Source organism: Scyliorhinus torazame, chromosome 16, assembly GCF_047496885.1.
Source record: "Scyliorhinus torazame isolate Kashiwa2021f chromosome 16, sScyTor2.1, whole genome shotgun sequence".
Lineage (NCBI taxonomy): Eukaryota > Metazoa > Chordata > Chondrichthyes > Carcharhiniformes > Scyliorhinidae > Scyliorhinus > Scyliorhinus torazame.
The window spans coordinates 113800708-113821489 of NC_092722.1; the positions used below are offsets into that span (position 1 = coordinate 113800708).

At 47.4% G+C, this 20782-nt stretch overlaps 1 protein-coding gene across 2 annotated transcripts in view; it reads left to right on the plus strand.

Annotated features, from left to right (window-relative positions):
* ipmkb (inositol polyphosphate multikinase b) overlaps positions 1-20782 on the plus strand; it is a 192070-nt gene that overhangs the window by 130295 nt on the left and 40993 nt on the right. The window contains exon 6 of one of the 2 annotated variants that reach the window (XM_072478929.1): positions 9264-15157. The exons of the other annotated variant lie outside the window; for it this stretch is intronic. Within the exon in view, the coding sequence (XP_072335030.1) occupies positions 9264-9895 (632 nt within the window). The 3' untranslated portion in view covers positions 9896-15157. Of the gene's footprint in view, positions 1-9263; positions 15158-20782 lie in introns of those variants that run through there. 2 annotated transcript variants of the gene reach the window in all.

Below are 20782 nucleotides of genomic sequence, written 5' to 3' on the forward strand. Positions count from 1 at the left end.
TCAGGGACATGGTGTCTAATTAGAGGAACCCAGACATTTCCAAGGCTGATTTGATTTTGGAATGGTTACCTAGTGCATATGTTACTGGAGTAATGGCCGACAAGATATGATTTCACAGACCCTGCCATGACAAGTTGTGAAATTGAACTCCGTATTTTTGGTAATTAGTCAAATAGTCATGGATCGCTGCTGGATCTTTGTGAAAATTCAATTAATGTTTGGCGGAAGCTTTGTCCCCCTGCTTGTTCCAGTCATATGACACTTAATCCCACACTCTGGGTAACGCAATGTGCCCTCCAGCAACCTGGCAGGGCAACAGGGAATGAGCAACAAATGTATCAATGCCAGACTTACCTGCATTCTGAGAATGGAAAAAAAAATCTAGGATATTAAACTATTATAAAACATTATGGTATTTCATTGACTGTAGAGGATAACCCTTAGTATTTGTCCATTTGTGTAAATGAATGCTTCTTGTTAAGCCTTCTTGTATTGCTTCTGGCCCAGTATAAACTCTGTACAGTGATTGTTCTCACTCCTTCAGTGACATTCCAGCAAACTACTGAACTAATTTGTCATACATCTTTTTTATTAAAAATTTATCTCAGGATCTTTAGTCGTCCAGGGAGCTCAATCTTTGATGCCCTTTCTTTCCCCGTTGTAGAAATATATCTAGAGATAATCACTGCAGCAGTTCCTCAGGGTTGCATCCTAGGCCCAAGAATCGTCAGCTGCTGCGTAAATGACTTTCCGTCCATCATGAGGTCAGAAATGCAGATGTCAGCTGATGGTTGCACAAGTGGTTCCACTTGCAGCTCCTCAGATAGTTTAAAAAAAACAATCTATATTTATTCAAATTTTTCAACAGATTTTCAACAACCCCCCCAACAAAAAGTACGAAACAAGAACACAACAATCAAAAATTATACAAAAATTGTACATTGGATTTCCCCCATATACAAAAACCCACCCACCCAAACGCCCCCCCAAAAGAAACCCCCCCGCCCCTGGGCTGCTGCTGCTGACCACCTCCTAATGCTCCACGAGATAGTCTAGGAACGGTTGCCACCGCCTGAGGAACCTTTACACAGACCCTCGCAAGGCAAACTTTATCCTCTCCAGCTTGATGAACCCTGCCGTGTCATTGATCCAAGATTCCACACTAGGGGGCTTCGCATCTTTCCATAATAGCAAAATCCTCCGCCGGGCTACCAGGGATGCAAAGGCCAGAATACCGGCCTCTTTCGCCTCCTGCACTCCCGGCTCATCCGTTACCCCAAATAATGCCAACCCCCAGCTCGGCTTGACCCGGGCTTTCACCACTTTGGACATAATCCTTGCAAAACCCCTCCAAAACCCATCCAGTGCCGGGTACGACCAGAACATATGGACGTGATTTGCCGGGCTTCCCGAGCATCTCCCACATCTGTCCTCCACCCCAAAGAACCTACTCAACCTCGCCCCTGTCATATGCGCTCTGTGAGTAACGTTGAACTGTATTAGGCTGAGCCTGGCGCAAGAGGAGGAAGAATTAACCCTTCTCAGGGCATCAGCCCACAGACCCTCATCTATCTCCTCCCAAAGCTCCTCCTCCCACTTGCCCGTTAACTCCTCCACCGAGGCTGCCGCCTCTTCCTTCAGCTCCTGGTAAATCGCCGAAACTTTGCCTTCTCCAACCCATACACCCAAAATCACCCTGTCCTGAATCCCCTGTGCCGGGAGCAGCGGGAATTCCCTCACCTGCCGCCTCACAAATGCCCTCACTTGCATGTACTTGAAAGCGTTTCCCGGGGGTAACCCAAACTTCTCCTCCAGCGCCCCTAGGCTCGCAAACGTCCCATCGATGAACAGGTCCCCCATTCTTCTAATCCTTGCCCGATACCAGCTCCGAAACCCCCCATCCATCCTTCCCGGGACGAACTGATGATTCTCCTGAATTGGGGACCAAACCGAGGCTCCCACTTCGCCCCCACTTCGTCTTCAACGTCGCCGCCACCACCGGACTCGTGGTGTACCTTGTGGCCGAGAGCAGCAGCGGTGCCGTCGCCAGCGCCCTCAGGCTCGTGCCCATACAGGACGCCATCTCTAGCCTCTTCCACGCTGCCCCCTCTCCCTCCATTACCCACTTACTGATCATCGCCACATTGGCTGCCCAATAATAGCCGCACAAATTCGACAGCACCCCCCCCCCCCCCCCCCCCCCCCGGTCCCTGGCTACGCTCCAGAAACACTCTCTTCACCCTCGGGGTCTTATTTGCCCACACAAAACCCATGATGCTTACCCGTTTGAAAAAGGCCTTGGGGATCATAATGGGAAGGCACTGGAACACAAAGAGAAACCTCGGGAGGACCGTCATTTTGACGGACTGCACCCTACCCGCTAGTGAGAGTGGCAGCATATCCCATCTTTTAAAATCCTCCTCCATCTGCTCCACCAACCGCATCAAATTGAGCTTGTGCAGGGCCCCCCAACTCCTAGCTACTTAGATCCCTAGGTACCGAAAGCTCCTTTCTGCCCTCTTCAGCGGTAGCTCGTCTATTCCCCCTTCCCTGGTCCCCTGAATGCACCACAAAGAGCTCACTCTTCCCTACGTTAAGTTTATACCCCGAAAAGTCCCCAAACTCCCTTAGGATCCGCATGACCTCCGCCATCCCCTCCACTGGATCTGCCACATACAGCAACAGGCCGTCAGCATACAATGACACCCGGTGTTCCCCCCCCCCCCCCCGGACCAGTCCCCTCCATTTCTTGGACTCCCTTAGTGCCATGGCCAGAGGCTCAATTGCCAGTGCAAACAACAAGGGGGACAGGGGGCACCCCTGCCTCGTCCCCCGGTACAGCCGAAAGTACTCCGACCTCCGCCGGTTCGTAGCCACACTTGCTCTATATAGCAGCCTGACCCAGCTGATGAACCCCTCCCCGAACCCAAACCTCCGCAACACTTCCCAAAGATACTCCCACACCACCCGGTCAAAGGCCTTCTCCGTGTCCATAGCTGCCACTACCTCCGCTTCCCCCTCCACCGGGGGCATCATAATCACATTGAGGAGCCTCCACACATTTATACTTAATTGCCTACCCTTTACAAATCCCGTCTGGTCCTCATGAATCACCCCCGGGACACAGTCCTCAATTCTCGTAGCCAGCACCTTTGCCAGCAACTTAGCATCAACATTGAGGAGCGAGATCGGTCTATACGACCCACATTGCAGTGGATCCTTGTCCCGCTTCAGGATCAAAGAAATCAGCACCCTCGACATTGTCGGGGGCAAGGTCCCCCCCCCTCCCCTCGCCTTATTGAAAGTCCTCACTAGCAGCGGGCCCAGCAGGTCCACGTATTTCCTGTAGAATTCAACCGGGAACCCATCTGGCCCTGGGGCCTTCCCCGCCTGCATGCTCCCCACTCCTTTAACCAGCTCCTCCAGCCCAATCGGCGCCCCCAAATCAGCCACCACCTCCTCCTCCACCCTCGGGAACCTCAACTGATCTAAGAATCGTCGCATCCCCTGGGGGCTCAGACCTGTACAGATCCCCATAGAAGTCCCTAAATACCTTGTTTGTTCTCACCGCACTCCGCACCGTATTCCCCCCTTTATCTCTAATTCCACCAATCTCCCTCGCTGCCTCCCTCTTACGAAGCTGGTGTGCCAGCATCCGACTCGCCTTCTCCCCACTCATACGTCGCCCCCTGCGCTTTCCTCCACTGTGCCTCTGCTTTCCCTGTGGTCAACAGGTCGAACTCCATCTGGAGGTTCTGGCGCTCCCTGAGTAGCCCCTCCTCGGGGGCCTCTGCATACCTCCTGTCCACCCTTAAAATCTCCCCCACCAACCTCTCCCTCTCCCTCCCCTCTCTCTTCTCCCTGTGGGCCTTAATGGAGATTAGCTCTACCCGACCACCGCCTTCAGCGCCTCCCAGACTACCCCCACCTGCACCTCCCCGTTGTCGTTGGCCTCCAAATATCTTTCAATGCACCGGCCCGCACACCTCGTCATCTGCCAATAGTCCCACATCAAGGCACCACAGCGGGCGCTGGTCCCTCTCCTCCCCCAGCTCCACCCAATGCGGGGCGTGGTCCGAGATGGCTAGGCCGAATATTCCGTTCCCTCCACTTTCGGGATTAGCACCCTACTCAAAATGAAAAAATCTATCCGGGAGTAGGCTCCATGGACGTGGGAAAAGAAGGAAAATTCCCTGGCCAGCGGCCTGACGAACCTCCATGGATCCACTGCCCCCATCTGGCCCATAAACCCCCTGAGCACCTTGGCCGCAGCCAGCCTCTTACCCGTCCTGGACCTAGAGCGGTCCAGTGTTGGGTCCAGCACCGTGTTGGAAGTCCCCCCTCCCCCATTATCATGCTTCCTACCTCCAGATCCGGAATACGACCCAGCATGCGTTTCATAAATCCCCCCCGCCCCCAGTCGACTAGCCATCTCCTTTTCTAGGCCAGCCACGTGCCCGCGCCTCCCGCACCCTCCAGTCCTCCAGGCGGCGGACCCACGCCCCGACTACCTCTCCTACTTCCAGCTCCCTTTTGGCCAATGCAGCACCAACCCTGTTTTCCCCCCCCCCCCCCCCCCTCCCCCCGCTAGATCCACATCTAGCCATTTTGCTCCCCCCATGACACTCCCGTAAGTCAGCTGACTCCTGCTGACCCCGGCCTCTCCCGCCATTCCATCGACCCCCCCCCAGTGTGAGAATTCCCCCATCCCTTGGCAGTCAGTGTGCGCTCCTCTCCAACACCGCCCCCATCCTTCCCTACCGCGGGAAAACGTCCACACTTTCCTGAGCCGGCCCCGTCCCCTCTGGCGCAGCTCCTTTTTGCTCCCCATCCCCGCGCCTCCACTCCCCCTCTTCCTCCGTCGGGCCCTGCCCCTCCAACACTGATGCCCACACTCTCCCACAGCCACCACATCAAATACATTCACCCATCCCCACCCAGCCCTCAAACCAAGAGAACATTCCCCAAACGCAATAAACACAGTAAACAGCCCCCCACGACCAACCCTCAATTTGAGTCCAACTTTTCAGTTTGTATAAAGTTCCATGCCTCATCGGGCATTTCAAAATAGTGGTGCCGATCTTGGAACGTGACCCACAATCGCGCTGGCTGCAGCATCACGAACTTCACCCCCTTCCGATGGAGCACCGCCTTAGGCCGGTTAAAACCAGCCCTCTTCTTAGCCACCTCCGCACTCCAGTCCTGGTAAATTCGGATCTCCGTGTTCTCCCACCTGCTGCTCTGCTCTTTTTTGGCCCATCTCAGGACACACTCTGTCCATAAAGCGGTGGAACCTCACCGCTACAGCCTTTGGCGGCTCGTTGGCTTTGGGTCTCCTTGCCAGGACGTGATGAGCCCCATCTAGCTCCAGGGGCCTCGGGAAAGCTCCCGCGCCCATCAGCGAATTGAGCATCGTGCTCATATATGCCCCGGCATCGGGGCCCCTCCACTCCTTCAGGGATACCCAGAATCCGAAGGTTCTTCCTCCTCGACCTATTCTCCAGTCCTCAAATTTTTCCGCCCACCTCGTGTGCAGCGCCTCGTGCGCCTCCACCTTTAACGCCAGGCCCAAGATCTCATCCTCGTTCTCCGAGGCTTTTTGCCGCACCTCCCGGATCACCTTGGGCCTTATGGGTCTCCACAAGCTTCTCAATCGCCGCCTTCATTGGCGCCAGCATTTCTGTCTTCAGCTCCTCAAAGCAGTATTTAAGAAACTCCTGCTGCTCTTGCGACCACTGCGCCCACGCTGCTTGGTCTCCACCCGCCGCCATCTTGCTTTTCCTCCCTCGCACTTTTCGCTGCCCCAAGATCACTTTTCTAACCGCTCCACTCCTGGTCCAATCCATATAATGTCGGGGGGACCTTGCTGTCACCTTCCCACACTGGAAGCCGTCGAACAATTGCCGTTGGGGCCCCTCTGGAGAGCCCAAAAGTCAGTTCCCGGCGGGAGCTGCCGAACGTGCGACCTACCTCGGCATAGCCGCACCCAAAAGTCAGCTCCTCATAGTTAAACAGCCACTACCGCATGGAGCAAGACCTGGATAACATTCAGGCCTGTAAATGGCAAGTAGCATTGGTGCCACGCAAGTGCCAGGTAGTAATCATCTCCACTAAGAGCATTCAGCCAGTTCCTTTTGACATTTAATGAGATTTCTGTCCCTGAATGGCTCGCCATCAACATTCTGGTGGGGAGGGGTTATCATTGATCAGAACCTTAGCTGGACCACTGTGATTAGAGGAATGGGCTGAGGCTGGGTATTCTGTGGTGAATAACTCAAGCTGACTCCCTTCGGTTTTTCTACTAGGCACAAGTCAGGCGTATGATGGCATGCTCTCCACTTGCCTGGGTGAGTACTGCTTCAACACTGAACAAAACTCCGCACCATCCAGGACACAGCAGCCTCCTTGATTGGTACCCTACCTACCACGTTAAATATTCACTCCCTACACCACTGGCACACCGTGACTGGTATGTATCATCTGCAAGTTGTACTGCAGCAATCCAGCGCCTCCCAAATCCATGGGGCTGGATTCTCCAATATTGGGAACATGTCCCCACGCCGGCGGCAAATGGTAGAGTTTTAAGCCAGAAAAACTTGCATCAAGGAGACATGAATTCCCACCTTGCAGGTGGCTAGCAAGGACCCAGAGTAGATCACTCCGCTTTTCCTGCAGATATGGGCCCCCGCACATCCGGTCGGAGATGTGCATGCGCACGGCAGCGGGCGGATCGGAGGCCGGCGCACTCGGACCGCGGAGCTGGACTCACAAAAGAGACTCCCCGATCGGCCACATGGCCGACCCTCAACCCTGCACAAGCACTACCCGGCCGCCTATAAGCCCCCGGCCTCCGATCCGCCCGCCCCCGATCAGGGTAGCCGCGGACTGAGTTTGCAGCCGCCACGCGAGTATCCCGACTGGCTGGAGCACATTAGTTCCATTCTGTCGGGACTTCGGCCGGTCAGGGGTGGAGAATGGCTGAGCGGGCCTCTGGCAAAGGTCCCAGGCGGCACGGCGTACTCCCAGAGTACACTGCTTTTCGCGCCCCGCAGAATCGGTGAAATGGCGCCAGTCTCGATTTCTTGCGGGAACATGGATTCTCCGCCCCCGCGCGGGCCGCGCTTTTGCCGCGAGGGTGCGGAGAATCCAGCCCATGGCCTTTACTACATGGAAGGACAAGGGCAGCTGACGCATTGGAACACTTTCCCCTCCAATATCTTGACTTGAAATATATTGTCATTGCTGGGTTAAAATTCCAGAACTGCCTACCTGACGGCACTGGGATGTAGCTCACCACCACTTCTTCAAGGACAGTTATGGATTGGCAATAACTGCTGGCCTTGTTAATGATGCCACTTCCTGTGAATTTTAAAATAAATTTGTGGATAGACTGGAGTGACTGGGGTTATTAATCGAATAGTGACATTTAAGAGGTTTAATAGAGATGTTCAACATCATGGAGCAGTGTAGATAGTTTCTTCTCATTTATTCTATTTCAAGTGTCAGAAAGGTCAGTAACCAGACACAGATTTACAGTGTTCACCAAAAGAACCAGAGGCAACATGAAGAAACATTACGTGGTGAGGTGTAACAGCCTGCAATGCACTGCCTGAAATGTTGGTTGAAGCAGATTCAACCGTAACGTGCCAAAGGCAATTGGACTAGTACACAAAAGGGTCAAAAGTGGCGGGGATATGGCCAAAGAGTGAGGTTGTGGCACTAATTTGAAAGCACTACCAACTAGCTGCTGCAGGCATAATGGGTCGAATGGCCTCCTGTGATGCTGCATTGTAAGAAGCCAAATGGCACTCAATGAGCCATACAACAGATTTACTGAAGTTAATGACAGTAAACAGATGCAGAGAAACTGGAACCTTAAAAATACAATTTTCCTAATCGAACTGAAGTAAAACTCTGCATATGGACAAGTGCCTCCATATTGGCATAATGAGATGCACATTCCCTGAGGGGGAGGCATTTAACCCTGCGATTATATTAGCTTTTGTACTTGGATTGCTCAGTGATTTAAATGTGTTTAGTAAATTTTCTATTGCATTTAATAATTTCAGTTTTATAATTACAGAAATTGGCACTTTTTGTTCTGGAAATCAAGAATTAAGAATGTATTCTATAAACTGCATAATGTGAATATATGAGAGCTAATCTGTGTGGTGAAATGGAGCAATTAAATATATACAGGCAGTGAATTTAATACCTTTTTCTAGCAATAAATCTTTGCATGCAGCTTTAACTGTCATTGGCAAATGCTCTACAACTTAAGCCAAAGTAATATTGATAATGAGGGTGGTAATAAAAGCTGACTGTTTAGCTTGTGAAACATCTGGCTGTGAACTGTACTGTGAGCAAAGTTTTACTAATTTGCTGTATGTTTTGTGACAACCTGGAGATATTTATTTGTTAGTACTGATGGGAGGCTGTATAAGTCCTAAACAGCTGGCAGCATATTCCATTGCATTTTCCTTAAACTAATACTTTGAGGGAGCAGTTGTGAAAGTGTTGAGTTTAATTCACATCACTGCTTTGTCCAGACTCTTATTGGATTGAGTCAAGCTGCTATGTGAAATGTGGTTCCACTACCCAGTTTACACTCGCCAGAAGCCTAGGTAATGTCCGTCGGTCTACACTGTGGCTCATCACTCTCACCTGAGGGAGAAAGTTGCAGGTTTAAATCCCACTCCAATGGCTTGAGAATGGCACACATCACCGCTGTGCTGAGGAAGCGCTGCAAAATTCAGAGTGTCACCTTTCAGGTGAGATGTTAAACCGAGGCCCTGTCTGCTCTCTCAAGTGGATGTAGAGATCCCACCGGCATGATTTGAAGATGAGTTAGAGTAGGTCTGCCCGATATCCTCTCCAATAATTATCCCTCAGTCAACATTACTGATCATAACTGTTCATTTTCAGATTGCTGTATGTGAGGCATTCTGTGCCCAAATTGGCCACCACGTTTACCAATGACAAATGTACTTCATTGGTTGTAAAGCACCGAGGGAGGTGCTGTGGTTGTGAAAGGCGCTGGATAAATACAAACGTTTCTCCTTTTGAAAGGTTTACTCAGTCCCTCCAGTCCATGTGCAACAGATTTGTTCCTCTGGTTGCACTGTTGTCAGAATGTCTTCAAGGCTGTTCAGTAGAGAAACAGCTTTTCTCTTTCTCTTTAAAATTTTTTTTAAAATTTAGGCACTGATATGGATGTTCAATGTCCGTCTCATTAAGATGATATTTTGCCAATCATTTTGCAGGTCTGTCGAGATTCTTCCATGATGGAAGCTGTTTGAGAAAGGACGCTGTTGCCTCAAGTATTCGAGAGGTTGAAAAGATACTACAGTGGTTTGAGAATCAAAATAAGCTCTGTTTCTATGCAAGCTCCTTACTGTTTGTTTATGAGGGATTGCCTCGGCTGACCGCGATGGGTGTCGTTGATGAATCCCACAAACCAGCAGCACCAAAGGGAATTAGGCGAACTGGAGAAGTAGTGGAATACAATAATAACGTACATGTATTGTGCTCCAGCGAGAATGGAATGATGGAGGCCTCAGTTGGTCAAAGCCTCTCCAATATGTACGCACTTCACAGGAAAGGGTGCTCCAGGGCACATCAAAGTGTGGTCCCACTACAGCTGAAGAATGCAGAGCAAGACCACAGCATATGCAAATGCTTAACTCTCGTTTCACCTGGACAGCCAAATGGCAATGAAATAAAACAATTGGAGAAGGATTTGATGCATACCTCGAGCATGCTTCAGGAGCCTCCAGAGGTTGACGTAAGAATGATAGACTTTGCACATGTGTTCCCTAGCAACACAGAAGATGAGGAGTACATTTATGGGCTGAGACATTTAATCAGTGTGTTACGAAATATGCTGGATGATTAATTTTTTAATTTTGGGGATATCGAGAGCAAGGAAATAAATAAGGAGCAGTTTTATTGATTTCTGCACAAGTTCTGATGCATCATTTTGTGTTTCTAATGTGATTCCAGGTGTAGTGTATGTGCTTTTCATTGTACGGTACCTCTGGTGATTGATTTGATATTTATAATAGCTCAGGAAAATTTACCAACTCATCATTGACAGCCATTGAAACAGTTCCAAAGGCCTACAGGGGGCAGCTGAAGCTTAGCAACTGCTGACAAGGACATTTATGAGCTCCCACTGTTCATAACAAACCCGCAGACTTCAATGATGGTAATTGGTTTTTCAGATGTGTAACCAACTGCCTGCCAATCCTAGGCATGGAACTTGTGCCTATGGACAAATGCTATCTTCAGTGAAGACCAGGTTAGTCAGACTTTAGATTGTTTTGGGAATGCCACTTTTCTGGAGATGCATATTTTATTCGCCTTTTCTTTCAGTTGAATTATTGCAATTCGAGTGAAATGTTTGGTCCCATCCATGTAAAATAGAAACTAACAGTTGTCTCTTTATTTTGATGCATTCAGCTAGAACCCCTGGAGTATTGCAGTCCTGCAATAGCTTGTTAATTTGTCAGTCTAATGACAGCTAATGCATTAGATCGCAATCATATCACCTGGACTCCTTCTGGTTAAGATTTTCCACCGGATAGAGCAACAACTGCATATTATGTTTTAAAAACTTTTTTCTCCCTTTAAATCCTTCATTTTTTAAAAAGTATGCTGGGATCTGCAGGAGTTGAGGTGAGAGAGGAGGAAACCGCTAAGTGAAATATTCCATTAGATTTTAATGAATTTTTAAGTGTCTTTTCTCCTTACACTGGGTTACTTTCAAAAAGGCAGACATTTTAATTTGTTGCATGTCTCATTTAGTCATCTTCGGTGGCACAGTGGTTAGCGCTGCTGCTTCACAGTGCTAGGGACCCGGGTTCAATTCCGACCTCGGGTGGCTGTCTGTGCGGATTTTTACATTCTCCCCGTGTCTGCGTGGGTTTCCTCCGGGTGCTCCTGTTTCCTCCCACAGTCCAAAGATGTGCAGGGTAGGTGGATTGGCCATGATAAATTGCCCCTTGGGTAGATTTGTAGGAATTAGGCTGGGGGGATTGGGCCTACGGAGAGTGGTCTTTTGCAGGGTAAGTGTGGACTTGATGAGCCAAATGGCCTCCTTCTGCACTGTAGGGATTCTGTGATACTAGTAGTGATATATTGTGTGATAACTTCCAACGTTAACTTCCGAACACCCAGTTTAACAAGTTGCTGATTTGATTTGCTCTCAATTTCCCCTGGGCTGTTATGCGTTTGGGTTTGCCTTTATAAGACAGGCACACTAAAAATTGTTGCTGTGTTGGGCCGACCCATATGTCTAAGAATATTCTATACTTGAACACTAACTTCTCAGATCAACTACTAATGGCCTTGTAGGCTTCACTATTAGAATACTGAATGAACAAGCAACTGCACTTGCACAGTGTGTTTATGTCACCATAACTGACTTGTGACTCCAGCAAGATAACTCCTATGGTTGTGTTGCTGATTTCATTTTCATTACTTACACTTGTATCAAAAGAATGGCCAAATTCTTGGCGCGAGTCAAGTTGTGTATTTGACGATGTCCTACAAGCACTAAAAAAAAACATTTCTGCCGTTCTTAAAAATGCACTAGATTTCAGAATATTGGGTTCCTTTCATTACAGTTTACATTTGCACAAATCAATGTACTTTCGATATTTTGATAGCGTTTTGAATGATTTCCACATTGCTATCACTTTGTCAGCTTCAGAGGCGAATTTGGTGGCAGCAACTGTGATGGAGCAGTAACTAGTAGTACAAGTGAATAATGCATGTGAAAATCGTTAATTGTTTAAATGTATTTACCAAATGTGTGCTTTTTCTAAAGAGAAAAAAGTTATTTCTGAAATATTTTTTAATTGTAAACTATGCTTTTTTGTATGTTTGTTAACAGAGGTTTACATTGTGCAGCTGTACATTCCTCATAGACCCGCCCCGTTTGTTATATGTTCTGTCCCTCAGTACTACTGACTATTTGCGAAGACTTTCAAAGAAAAAAATGATTGTTAATTTGCTTGTTTTGGTCCTTGAAAAATCAGGATGATTTGGGCTTGATTATTTTCTACCTGGTCACATGTCAGAGTTGTCTCCTCTGATCAGCTACATGCATCATAAGGGACAGGTGGAAATGGCTTTTTTTAAGCAGAACAAGATTTTGATTGGCATTTTACCTAATCAGTTGGATTCTAAAGAAAATATGCTGCTAAATAACCATTGAGAATATCAGCAGGCTTTAATTTGCATGTTATTTATGGTTTCTTGTCTCTTTCACTTAATTTCACCCGTTCTACTAATTTTGTATCAATTGCTCGCGCCCCCCCCCCCCCCCCCCCCATCCCACTGCCCTAACCAATTCTCCCATCATAGTGGAGTTGAAAGTCGAATCTTTTGCTGGTTGCGAGCTTGGCAAGTTGAGATGTCAACCTCTCTGGCTTGAGTTCTCTGGGGTGACTGTTAAACAGGCCTGGGCAATTTTAAAATGCCTTTTCCCTTCCATTTAAAAGGTAACAAAATTAATTCATTTAGTAGCCTCAGAGTTTTTAAATTTGATCATTGTGTTGGCCACAACTTTTGTTTGACACTTCCAGTTACAGTCAATCAAAATTGAGTCTTGTTTCCCAGTGAGTTTACAGCTATTTGTGTTGACACTACTGAGGCGATGACTGGCCGAATGGATGGTTGACCTATCCTGTGTCTGCAGTTGGGAGTTGGGCATTCAGTTTTATTGTTTCATCTTTTGGAATATATTCCATTCATTTGAGGATTTCAAATCTCACCTTCTATCATCTCATATGTCTATAATACAAGTAGGATCACTGTTTGTGTTGTGCTGTTCAGGGTTACACTGTTTAATGCAAGTTGTGTTGACATAGGAAATATGCATCCAAGTGCCAGCAAGAAAGTCACAGCAGTCACTAATTTGGATTAGATTTGTTTGTTTACAGCCCTTGCAATTTGTGCTGTAAATGTTGGTGAAACAATGTACCCAACGGAACCTCAAATTATTTTTTTATACAACTCCATCCTGAGTCACTCCACCAAAACAACCGCTGGGAGTTTTGCTGAATATATTTAACATGAATGCAGGTTCTGTAACCCATATGAGCTCTTGATTCTTTCAAGAAACATTCTTGAAGATTAAGTTGTGACTCCTCATTAGGATTTAATTGTAGTTCTACATGTGTTACTTAACATGCCTGAAAACATTTGGGTGTACTTTCACTTGGCATTTGAAGATCCATTGAGCTGCCATTTTGTTCCAAGGTCGAAGACAATAGAATCCTCTTGATGGGGACTCTACTGTGGTGCACCAAGCGTCCATTTGTCGGACTGTTCCCCTTTTGCAACTAATGCGTTGAAAGGCATTTGGGATAAGTTGTATTTGAACAGTTGTGGTCACATCATCTGTGGTCTTCCACTGTACCATTTGACATAAATAACCTTCAGCCAATGAAGCGGCAGAGCTTTTGCACCACAGTATCGAGTGTAAACTCCTGCATTCACAAAGTTAACCCCCTTAGACTGGCCTGAGAGTCTTTCAGTGGCGTGTCCCTCGTAGAAAAGAATCTATAGTGAACAAAATGAGATTATTCAGCATTTCTTCAGGCAGAGTTATTGAGAAATTACAATTATGAAATATATTTGTTTTGTATAAAGGATAATATATGCTGTTATGTAAATTTGCCCTTTTAAAATGCTCTGTATAGAAAGGTGAAAAATACCTTTAATGCAGTGCATGTATTTTATATGTGGCTTATATGGCTCAGTCTGACTGGCTGAACTACAGAATACATTGAAGTACTGATCAGTTTCATATTAAAAGTACCGTAAAATTTATTGCCTTCTACTTTGAAACTAACCTTAAAATATCAATAGGCCACATTTTCACAGACATAATCTTGATTAAATTAGTCACTGTTCAATACAGATTGCAGTGCTTCATGTAAATGGTGCAGTATACTTTTCCTTTTGTTTTTCTAAATCAATGCCAAGTACAAACTTGACTTTTTAACAGTGGCAGGTTTTACACTGATTGAAACCGTGTTCACTTTTGATTATACTGAAAGGGGAGTGAGGTGAAGAAGGGTTGCCTCTGTTCGCATCAGCACACACTTGTCATTTGTGGTGAAGCATGGCATCAAGTGGAGAATAGTGCATGCACCAGACCTCAATCTAATTTCAGCCTGACTTCTTCAAGAACGAACTGTGAAACTAGAATGTTAATTTAAATTGCTTTGATTCTAATCAGACAGAGTCCAACATTCGGTGTGCAGCCTTGGTGAGGTCTGTGGGATTGTGAGCCAGGTTGCGAGAAGCTTAATTTCTCCCTATATTTCCAATAAAGTGAGGAGTTTATTGTCTCACGAAGTGAACCTACTTTTTCTTGTTTTTACAATGAGTCAGCATCCTTTTATATAACCGTGGCCTATTAAAGCTGGGTGTTAAATTTGAACACAGAACAATCTACTCGTCATTCCTGTTAGGTGGATCGGTTTTTGAACACCTTTCGGACTATTTTTAAAATGCTGCACACAACGTTTGGTACAAGTTAATGCAAAATTCATCGGTCACCTTAATTTACAGTTCATTTATAAAGTGCTCATATTCTGGCTGCACTCTCGGATAAACCATGGCTTGCTTTTAACAGGGGCATTTTGAAAATGCGTTCTCTTAATTTTAGATAAAGTACAATTTTAACTGCAGACTAGATGGGAACAAGTGGGATTATTGCCCCTTTTGTTATTGAGCATGCACACAGACACTTTAGTATTATGGGAAATTATGCTGGAATTGGTATGAAAGTATCAGAAAAGCAGCAAATGCACATTCATATCCTGTGGTTATTTATAATCGATCATCCATAACGTATCTCGGTATAGTCTGACTTATCTATCTTCTAATATATAATGAATTGTTATCTTTATTTTGATTGTGATGAATTATATGCATTACTTGTTTTGCTGTGGATGGAGTGCAGAGGTGACTGCTGTTATGTAATGGGTGCTACTTGTTTTACAGAGGAATCAAAAGTACTAACTGATGAAGATTGCTTACTTTTGTAATTTAATATGATGAAAAGATATTTAGATAAATCACATAGCTGTATATTTGGCAAAAAATGGAATTACTAATAAATTTTCTGTAAACAACGCAATCAACTTGAGTTTGTCATCTCTGGGACCCAGGAATTATTGATGCAACTATTGTGGAAGAGCTAATTGAAGAGATTTGCCATATTTACTTGATCAAACATGATTTCACTACTCCTTCGGTTCTGTATTACATATACCCAATATACAATATTACATGCCCAATATACAAAGCAGTCTGGACACCAGTAACTGAGATCTTAGAACTTGATTCGGACTCTGCTGTACAAAACAGATAAGTAGTGGCAAGTGTTTTTTTAAATAAATTTAGAGTACCCAATTATTTTTTTCCCATTAAGGGGCAATTTAGCATGGCTAATCCACCTAACCTGCACATCTTTGGTTGTGGGGATGAGACCCACGCAGATACGGAGAGAATGTGCAAACTCCAGTCACACTGACCCGAGGCTGGGATCGAAATACTGGGCCACCGTGCCTCCCAAGTAGTCACAACTGTATCCGCAAATTCTGCTCATGTACTGCCATAGTTTCCACCGTGCTTAAGTGAGTCCAAATTCTCTTGGAATCTGTGACCGCGCGCTAGAACATCAAGTATCATTGAAGTTTCTAACTTTTTTACATTTTATTTTCTGGCTGATCAGTCAACCGTAACTCACTCAACTTGCTTCTCGAAGAAATGAGGCAGATTTCCAACTTTGTATTGATCTGCTGCAGATCTTTCTGTCACAGTACCGGTTCTGCCTCTTGGGTTTTTTGACATTGTAATGCATTTGAATGTTCTGGGAGTCAATGAGATTCTGACTTGCGAGGCGGTGTTCTAATCTTGTGGAAGCTGCGACTCATTGATACTATTAAGTGATGTTTTAAAAGAAATTCTGGAAAGATCTTAAAAAAAGAATTGCATTTTAAAATGCTGTGAATTTATTGCAGGCTCTGCTTTGAAACGTCCCTGAACGGTGTACGAGAAAAGTGTGACATAGGGAAACAAGGTGCTTAGCTTTTTTCAGAATGTTGATGCACAGTGGGCTGAATAGTCCCTTCCCCGTGTTAAATTCAGCAAAGTTCCCTCAGGAATCACTCATTACACTGAAATTTTAATTAATCTCTTAACCAGCTACAATTTATGTTTATATTGCACCTCTATTATTGCAAACTCTGCGAAGGCACTTCAGAGGAGCTCTGTCGAACAAAGTTTGACATCAACCCACCTTAAGTAACCCTTCGGACAGGGGATAAAAAGTTAATTCAAAGAGATATCCTTTAAGGAGCATCTCCGAAGTGGAGAGGAGAGATTCAGGAAACTCCGTGGTGAGGTGATGAAAATTGGGGATGCACAAGCTCAGGACTGGGATATTGTAAAGATCTAGCAGGATTACAGGGCTAGAGGAGGTTGCAGAAATAAGGAGGGGCAAGAGGAGATTTAAAAAAAACAAGCTCAGGGTCAAACGACTTCAGGATTGCAAATGATCTTCTAGAGCTTAAGTCCTCAGCAGCTGAAGGCATGGCAGCCAATGGCGGAGCGATTAAAATTGGGGATACTGAAGAGTTTAAGGAATACATATCACAGAAGGTTGTGTGCATGGAAAAAATGACAGAAATAAGAAGGGGCATGGCTGTGGAGGGTGGGAAAACGGTTATTTTAAATTTGAGGTGTTGCTTATCTGGGTGCCAGTGTAGCAAGCAGGCGGAGGAAGGCTGATAGATGAAAGGGACTTGGTGTGAATTAGGACTGCGGCAATTCACAGAATTGTAACAGCACAGAATCTTGTCTGCTCCAACTCTTGGAATGAGCATTCACCCAGTGCTACTTTCTCACCTTCTCCCCGTAAAATTCTTGCTTTTCAGTTTAAACGTGCCCTTCCCCTTTGAATGCCTTGATTGAGCCTGCCTATACTACATTCGTAGTGCATTCCAGATGCTGCCCATTTGCTGTGTGAAAAAAGTTTTCCTCCTGCTGCTTTTACCAATTAATTTAAATCTCCTCCCTTACGATCCTTGTCACGAGTGGGAACAATTTCCCCATTTCAGATCTGTTCGGTCTCCTCATGATTTTGATTATCTCCATCAAATCTCTCAGCTTTCTCTTCTCGAAGGAAACCAGTCCCAACGTCTCCAATCTATCCTCGTAACTGAAGTTCCTTATCCCCGGCATCACTCTTGTGAATCTTTTCTGCACTCTCTCTAATACCCTTCACATCTGCCCTAAAATACGGCACCCAGAACCGAATGCAATACTCAGCTGAAGCCGAACTAGTGTGTTACACAAATTCAACATAACCTCCTTGCTGTACTTTATGCTCCATTAATAAAGTCTAGGATGCTAATTTAGGGGGGATGCCATTTACAGTAGCGAGAGATAGGTTTAGGCATTTGGAGATTCAGGTAGCGAGGGAATGGACGGTGCTCCATAAGTGGAACTTAACGAAGCTGGTGGAGGAGGCCAGGGAGGATCTTAACGTTGGTGGGGAGGGTCCAAGTGATGAACATGAGGATTCTTTTTTTTTTTAATAAACATTTTATTGACGCATTTTTGGTATAGAAAAATGAAACCATAAATATAGTGCAAAAACCGTTAACCTTTCGTACAGGTCCCACCCTTATTACCCCCCTACTCTAACCTAAACTGCTCCTTCTCCCCTCCCTCTGCTGACGATTAATTGTCCGCAAGGAAGTCGACGAACGATTGCCACCTCCGGGTGAACCCTAACAGTGAACCTCTCAAGGTAATCTTAATTTTCTCCATACAGAGAAAGCGAGCCCTGTCTTATAGCCAGGTCTCTGACTTCGGGGGCTTTGAGTCCCTCCATGCCAAAAGTATCCGTCTCCAGGCTACCAGGGAAGCAAAGGCCAGAACATCCGCCACTTTCTCCTCCTGGATTCCCGGATCCTCCGACACCCCGAAAATCGCCACCTCTGGACCCAGCGCCACCCTTGTTTTTAAAACCTTGGGCATGACGTCCGCAAACCCCAGCCAAAATCCCCTAAGCTTCGGACATGTCCAAAACATGTGGACATGGTTCACCGGTCCTCCCGCACATTTTGCGCACCTGTCCTCCACCCCAAAGAATCTGCTCATCCGGGCCACTGTCATGTGAGCCCGGTGCACAACCTTAAATTGTATCAGGCTGAGCCTGGCACATGTTGCGGACGCGTTGACTCCACTCAACGCGTCTGCCCACAAACCATTCTCTATCTCACCTCCCAGCTCTTCCTCCCACTTACGCTTCATCTCCTCGGTCTGTGTTTCCTCCGACCCCATAAGCTCCTTATCGATGTCCGAGACGCTCCCTCTCCTACCCACCCTCTGGAAATTGCCCTAGCCTGAATCCCCCTCAGCGGTAGGAGCGGGAAGGTTGCCACCTGGTTACGAAGGAAGTCCCGCACCTGCAAATATCTGAATTTGTTTCCCCTCGCCAGCCCAAACTTTTCCTCCAGCGCCCTCATACTCTGAAAACTCTCCTCTATGAACACATCCCCCATCCTCTTAATCCCCGCTCTCCGCCATACCCGGAACCCCCCATCCATACTCCCCAGGGCAAACCGGTGGTTATCACAAATTGGGGCCCAGCCCGATGCTCCCACATGCCGCCTCCACTGGCCCCAAACTCTCAGGGCCGCCACCACCATGGGGCTGGTGGAGTACCGCGCCGGCGGGAGCGTCAGAGGCGCAGTTACCAACGCCCCCAGACTGGTGCCCTTACAAGAAGCCGCCTCCATCCGCATCCACGCTGACCCCTCCCCCACCACCCACTTCCTGATCATGGCTTTGTTAGCCGCCCAATAGTAGTTGCTGAAATTTGGCAGCGCCAGCCCGCCTCTCCCTGGCTCCGCTCGAGCATTACCTTGCTTACCTGCGGGGTCTTGCCCGCCCAGACGAAGCCTGTGATCAGCCTGTTGACCCGCTTAAAAAAGGACCGCGGAATAAAAATGGGGAGACATTGAAATACAAATAGGAACCTCGGGAGGACCGTCATTTTCACCGTTTGTACCCTCCCGGCCAGCGACAACGGGAGCGCATCCCATCTCCAGAAATCGTCCTTCATTTGGTACACTAGTTGGGCCAGATAAAATTTATGCAGCCGATCCCATTCCCGCGCCACTTGGATGCCCAGGTACCTGAAACTACCCCATACTGACCTAAACAGCAGCTCCCCCAGTCGCCCATCCTGTCCCCTCGCCTGAACCACAATCATCTCACTCTTATCCATGTTTAACTTATACCCCGAAAACCAGCCAAATTCCCCATAAATCTTCATGATTTCTTCCATCCCCTCTACTGGGTCCGAAACGTACAGAAGCAGGCCATCCGCATAGAGCGAAACCCTGTGCTCCACTCCCCCAAACCAGTCCCCTCCAGACCCTTGAAGCGCTCCGAGCAATTGCCAATGGCTCTATAGCCAGCGCAAACAACAGTGGGGAGAGGGGGCATCCCTTTCTCCTCCCCCGGTGCAGTCTAAAATAGTCTGAAGTTGTCCTGTTCATCCACACACTTGCCACAGGAGCCTGATACAGTAACTTGACCCAGTCAATAAAGCCCCGCCCAAATCCAAACCGTTCCAGTACCTCCCACAGATAAAGCCATTCTACCCAATCAAAAGCCTTTTCTGCATCCATTGCGACCACTACCTCTACCTTCCGGGGGCATCATGATCACATTTAGCAGCCTTCTTACATTGGCCACCAACTGCCTACCTTTAACAAACCCCGTCTGGTCCTCCCCAATAACGTCCGGAACACAGTCTTCAATCCTGAAGGACAAGATTTTGGCCAGCAACTTGGCATCCACATTCAGCAGGGAGATCGGCCTGTAGGACCCACACAGCTCCGGGTTCTTATCCCGCTTAAGAATCAGCGAAATCATTGCCTGTGACATCGTCGGGGGCAGCACCCCTCTTTCCCTTGCCTCATTGAATATCCTCAGCAACACTGGCCCCCGTACCCCCGAGAACTTTTTATAAAACTCCACTGGGTACCTGTCCGGACCTGGGGCCATACCCGCCTGCAAGGCCTTCAAGTCCTCCACTATCTCTTCTAGCCCAATTGGGGCCCCCAGCCCTTCTACCCGCTCTCCGTCCACCGTTGGGAAATTCAGCCCCTCCAAGAAGTGCCTCATCCCCTCCGGCCCCGTTGGGGGTTCCGACCTGTACAGCCTGCTGTTGTAAAAATCTCTAAACGCCTTATTCACCCCTACCGAATCACCAACCAGGTTCCACTCACCGTCCTTTACTTTCTCTATCTCCCTAGCTGCCTTCCTCTTCCTAAGCTGCTGTGCAAGTATTCTGCTGGCCTTCTCCCCATGTTCATAAATCGCCCCCCTCGCCTTTCTCAGCTGCTCCACCGCCCTCCCTGTGGTCAGCAAGCTAAACTCCGCCTGCAGCCTCCGCCGTTCCCTCAGGAGCCCTGCCTCTAGGGTCTCCGCATACCTCCTATCGATCTGTAATATCTCTTCTACCAGTCTGTCCGTCTCTGCCCTGTCAACCTTCTCCCTATGAAGCCGGATCGAGATCAGCTCCCCCCTTACCACCGCTTTCAGTGCTTCCCAAACCACCGCTGCCGAAGTTTCCCCTGTGTCATTGACCTGCAGGTAGCTCTGACTGCATTTCCTCAGCCGCTCGCACACCCCCTCATCCGCCAAAAGTCCCACATCCAACACCAGTGCGGGTGCTGAT